The following is a 5,425-nucleotide window of genomic DNA, read 5'->3' on the forward strand; positions in this document are numbered from 1 at the left end:
CAAATAGGAAGGGGGAGCAAAGCCAGTATATGGCAAATGCTGCTCCCAGAGGATGAGCTGACCCTGGGACATGGTGGGGAGGCCATGGCTGTCAAATAACAAATTTATGGCACAAGGACAGAGCCAGACTTGTGCCAGCTGGGACTGAGCTGTGAGGATCCAAGTCTGGGGCTTCAGTACAGCCTGGAGTGGTGAGCCCCACCAGTCCCACGCTGGTCCACACACTGGCTGCTGCCACCCACGTGGGAATTGGTGCTCCTAAGGCTGATGGCAGTGAGTGGCACAGAGCTCAGGCACTGCTCTGCCCGGCCTTTGCTGCACAGGGCGTCACACAAGTGCTGTCACACACAACCAGCCTGCAACTCTCAGTGCTGCCTTCCAACTCCACTCCTGGGCTCTGCAGCCTGGATTTAAACTGGATTCAGGGCATTGAAACTTGTGTCTAAAAGCCACAGTTTGGTTAAAGATAGCAAAGCCCAACAGACCAGAGAGGAGATGAGACAGTCGGGGCAAGGAGCTGTTACAGCTGCTCCTCCTGAGCAGCAGTTTCTTGTGGGACACAAATATCCTCCTGCAGTACTGGTAACTTCAGCTCTCCCTGGAGGTGACACTGCTCCAGCCCAGCTCCCGCTGGACGCCAGCCAGTGGCTGTTAGGACACGTGCTGTGTCCGGCTGCTCAGCTCCATCCAAGCCCATTCTCATCACACCCCAATGGCTTTGCAAGCAGCAAATCCTTCAAAGGGCGTGAGGTGCCAGACATCTGGCAGGTGCTTGACGGTATCTCCTCAGCTCCAGAGCAGCCCTTCCCAGGGAGCTGAAGATCCGATACATATGGACATTTTTGTTCCTGCAGACAATCACAAACGCAGCGAGTGCCGTGCCTCTGCTCCCTGACAGAGACAGATGAAGGTGATGTGATGCAGAAGGAAAAAGGCTCAGGTGATTTAAACAAAAGCTGGAAGCTTTGTCACAATCCCTCCCAACAATTTATGGAGTACAGGATTCATCAGGGAGACTCCCAAATTCGTTAGGCCTCTCTAGGTGGGCATACACAACCCAGGCCCAGCTATCCCCTCATGTGCTCCAGCAGCCAGATCTGTGTCTCCCATCTGGACAACTTCGTACCAAAACTCTCCCACTTGGCACTTCTGGGCCAGGCAACTACAGCCAAGGTGCTCGATGCCTCGTGCAACAGAAGGGGGGAAGGTGTGGGGCTGCCTGAGCTCTTGGGAGATGCCAGCCAGTGAGAGCCATCACCCCAGGAGAGCTGGCATATCCTGTCCCCACCAGAGCCAGCTGGTATGCCCAGCCCTGCGACCACACACAGAGGAGCAAACAAAGCTGCTGGGAAGTTTTAGGAGTTCATGGCTTCGGGTGAAAGGCCTTTCCCACTGACAGTCAGGGCTGTATTACAGCAGCCTGGAATTAGCAAAGCAGGGATATTGCATTGAACCTGCATTTTGTGGGGTTTGAGATCTGAGATGGCACCTTGTTACCACCGAAACAGGCACAGACTCACCCCCCTCCCCTTCACACCTACATTGCCTTGGCTCCAGCTCTCACCTGTCTGCACAGGGAGCTGACCCAGGAGAAAACCCACCCCAGCCAGTGAACCCAACAAGGCCCCATAGAGACAAAACTTCCAGTTTCCCTTCACTGGATTATTTTTTTTCCATGGTTTGCTCACACACAGGAACACAGGTTCAGGGAATCAAATTTTAGTCTTGGCACAAGGCACAGAACCAAGCGGGGGTGGGAGTCATGGTGTCAATTTACATTTACATCAGCTACATGTCATGGAGAGGCAGTGTGACACTGACACCCGTCTGACTCGGCTCCAAGCCAGCCCCGAGGAGGCATCCTTTGAAGAATCTGAGTTAGGTTTTTTCCTGGGCATCTCACAGGAGTCACTTTCACTGATTTGGATTTTTTTTTCCAACCAGACATCACCACCACCCGAGAACAGCTTGTGCAGCATCTATCCTGTGAGAACTCACACATGTGGGCATTGACTCTGTTACCTCCACCTGTCAGGCAAGTCCCGGGATCACAAGACACACAGTATTGACACAAATAAGGACTTTTTCTTCAGTCTCTGCACTTTCCTCTGAGACTACCTGAAAATCACCTTTTGAAGAGTCTAGAGGAAAATCAACCACACAAGGAACACTTTAAATAAGATTTATGATTCATTTCTGTTTTATGGACTCTCATCCCAATAGAGATACTACCTTTGAGAAGGGAACCTTTGAGAGGATATTCCACCCCAAAATGGGACAAAGGCTCTTAATGTCACAACTTATTTTGGAACCTCAAGAACTGGTGTACAATGCAAAGAGATGCCACCCACAGGAGCGCAGGTTTGTATAGATATGTCCATAGATCTATATTTTTATTGTTTTCTATATATTTATAATATATTTATATATTTTTTAAAAGAATCCCTTCAAAAACTACCCTCCCACCTAGCAAAACAAAGATTAAACAATCAAAGACAGTGTCCTGGAGCAAAGTATCCCAGGGGGTCTCATGGAGCCAGAACAACTGCTGCGCACCAGCACCCTCTTCCCAAGCTTTTTGATGCCCTGGGGGTGCCAAGGTGACTTTCACACCTTTATGGCTCCTGAAATTGGCCTGTCAAAAGACAGGGAGAGAGAAAGAGAGAAACACGTGGCCGTGGCGACGGGGGCTTGAGCGGTTGGGGAAACAGTAATGCGTACAACCTGAAGCTCAGAGTGTGAAATGCTGCGATGAAAAGGAGGGAGACGCTGCCTGCAAGGTTGGGAAAGGAGAAAGAAAAGAGAACAAACATGCAAGAGAGTTAGGTGGCAAGATGGATCTCGGAGAAGAGCTCAGAAGCATCACACTTGGGAACCCTGCTACCCCTCCATCCCCCAAATCTCTTCCTCTCACCCTCCCAGTTGTGAAGAGAGATCCAGCTAGTTTGACTTAGACCAAATCTTCGTGCTGCCCCGGAGCCTGCGGGCACAGGGAAAAAAAAAGAAAAATAAAAGTTCAAAGTGGTTCATATCTCACTTCCTTCCTAAGTGCACAGAGAAAAAAGTGCACTGATGTTCCCCCACACACTGCTCACCCCTTGGCTTTGGAGGTTTTCTTGCTCGCCTGGCGCTGGTTGGTGCCAGGGGCCGGCTCCCGGAGCTCCGTGAGGTGCTGCTCTGGGTCCTGGGACGTGGCTGCTGCAGCGGCTGCTGTCGTCACTTTAATGGTCTTCTTCAGGTTTGCCACCTGCAACAGCAGCAAAGCAAGAGCCAATGGGTTTCCCAAAGCTGGAGATTTTTTGGCTATGGATTTTTTTAGTTGCCCTCTGATTTTTTTTTAAATTTCTTTCTAAAGGAAGCCCTGGAGCTAAGAGCTGCAAGCTCCCATCAAGCAAAAGAGCCAACATCTGTCCAGGCCCCTGCACTGCAGAGGAGTATTAAGCTGATTTAGGACTCTTCTTCAGGCACAAGTCCCTGGGGGGTCTGGCCTGGGGAAAAGGCAATGCCTCACTTCAGCAAAGACTGTAACAACCACAGCATAGTGGCTCTAGCTATTTTAAGGCAGGGGCCTTTGGCTGCTCCCTGCTGCAGGCACTCACCTCGCTCTCGATCTGCTGCTTCAGGGCCAGCTGCTGCTCCTTGTGCTGGTTGGCCCGGCTGACCTGCTCCTCAATGCCCGACAGCACAACCTCGCAGCCCTGGCACCTGGAGAGGAGACACACCACTGAACAGGCCAGGGAATTGGCACGGCACAGACACAAACGTGACAGACAGCAGATTTCAACTCCAAAAACACTGGGAAGTGACAGCTATGCCAGGCAGGGAAGATACAGGGGCAGGAGTCTGATGTAATAACGCAGGAATTATGTCATTATCTGGGAGGGGGACACGTAACAAAGCCATGCTGGGTTAAGAACTACAGATAAACACTCAGGAAGCCTCCTGCCAGCAGCCAGCGCTGTGCAAAGGCTGCTGCGTCCCCATCAGCCCTCCAGACACAAACAGGGAATTATTTTTGGAAAATTACTTTCCATTGGAGTATGGGAAAGGGGATCGAGTAGGTCACCTCCCAACGCCACCCACCCTTAGCAACACACAAATGATCCAGGGAAGCCACCGGCTACTCCTGCAATCTTTTTGGGGTGTTAGTACTGGGGGCTTCCTCCTCACCACTCCTGCAATGTGCGGGTGATGGTGCTAAGCTCCTCCCTCCGGATGTCCCTCCCAATGCTGTAATCCACCTCCAGGCGCTGGTTCCGTTGATCCAAGCTCCCTCGCAGCACATCTGCATACACAGCCTCAATCACCAAGTCCTCCAGCTGCCGCACATTCTTCAGCTGCAACTGCTCCAGCAGCACTGAGTAGGGGATGCACTGTGGAAACATGATGGTAACTAGCACCAGACAATCCCAGTGGGAGGAGAATTCAGGAAAAACAGGGCCACTACCTTGATCTTGGCAGCCAGAGTGACGACTGACAGGTGCCTCAGTTTGTTCTTCTGGGCCTCTGTCAAGGGAGGGAGGTTTGCTGCTTCAGCTATTGTCAGGGGAAAGAATGGGATATTAGAATTTATGCCTCGTTTCCCAGTTCTGCACAGAAGCATCTGTACCACACCCGTCTCTTAAGACGTCTGCACACCAATCCCCCAAGTGGTGCTTCGTCTTGCCAAGCCGTCCCCATCAATTCTCAGCTCAAAAGACCTTTTCTGGGCAGCTTTCTTCCTGCCACCCTCAACTCAGCCTTTCGAGCTGTCCCATGGTTATTTATGCGGGTCTGCACATCCCAATGGATATCCAAGTCTCTCCCCGGCCCCTCACAAACGCCTCTGTCAGGATGCTCTTTGCCAGGTGGCAAATGGCAGCGTCAATCTCCGCCAGGTACCCCGCTAGTCTGGGGGCCAAAGCACAACAGGGCGTGTGTCGGGCCGGGGGCTCAGCCCTGGCTGCACGGGGGTGCTGCCGGGGGAGGGAGGCCCCCTGCGCCCCGGCTCCCCGCGCGTTTCCCGCCCCGCGGGATCCCCACCCCCGGGCCGGGGGGCTCGGGACCCGGCCTCACCCAGGTAATCCGCGTAGGTGCCATAGGCGAAGATGGTGAGGAGGCGGAACACGGGGGAGAACTCGCTATCGGCCAGCTGCGGGGACACAGGGTCAGGCGGCGCCGCCAGGCCGCGGGCAGGGCCGGGCCGGGCCCGGCGGGGCCGCGGGGCGGGCGGCTCTCACCTCGCGGACGGCGGGCATGTCCAGCAGCTCCCCGAACACGTAGATGCCCGGGGCCTCCAGCACCTGGTGGATCAGGCTGGCGAGCGCGGCGCCGCGGGCCGCCTTGGCCAGCAGCAGGAACTGCTCCTGGCTCTGCCCCGTCACCTTGCCCTCGGCCGCCATGGCGGGGCCCGGCCCGGCCCGCCCGGCCCGGCCGCTCGCTCGCC

The 5,425-nt window shown here is 54.2% G+C and overlaps 1 protein-coding gene across 1 annotated transcript; it reads right to left on the bottom strand.

Moving 5' to 3' along the window:
- Positions 1-2,168: 2,168 nt before the first annotated feature.
- On the bottom strand, positions 2,169-5,425 carry COPS7A (COP9 signalosome subunit 7A). The gene is made up of 8 exons (XM_036404342.2): positions 5,220-5,425; positions 5,056-5,131; positions 4,448-4,536; positions 4,171-4,373; positions 3,600-3,705; positions 3,096-3,247; positions 2,915-2,980; positions 2,169-2,773 (listed from the first exon to the last, which is right to left on the bottom strand). The coding sequence occupies exons 1-7, from the start codon at positions 5,379-5,381 to the stop codon at positions 2,941-2,943; spliced, it is 828 nt and encodes a 275-aa protein (XP_036260235.1). The 5' UTR covers positions 5,382-5,425; the 3' UTR covers positions 2,169-2,773; positions 2,915-2,940.

This window comes from Molothrus ater, chromosome 2, assembly GCF_012460135.2.
Source record: "Molothrus ater isolate BHLD 08-10-18 breed brown headed cowbird chromosome 2, BPBGC_Mater_1.1, whole genome shotgun sequence".
NCBI classification, from domain to species: domain Eukaryota; kingdom Metazoa; phylum Chordata; class Aves; order Passeriformes; family Icteridae; genus Molothrus; species Molothrus ater.

Coding starts and splice junctions, on each gene's coding strand:
- COPS7A (XM_036404342.2), bottom strand. CDS start 5,381: ATGGCGGCCGAGGGCAAGGTGACGGGGCAGAGCCAGGAGCAGTTCCTG. Junction 3,706..4,170: donor ACCCGCACATTGCAGGAGTG/GTGAGGAGGAAG, acceptor TCTCCTCTCCAG/GTGCCAGGGCTGCGAGGTTG. Junction 2,981..3,095: donor AAAACCTCCAAAGCCAAGGG/GTGAGCAGTGTG, acceptor CTGTGCCCGCAG/GCTCCGGGGCAGCACGAAGA.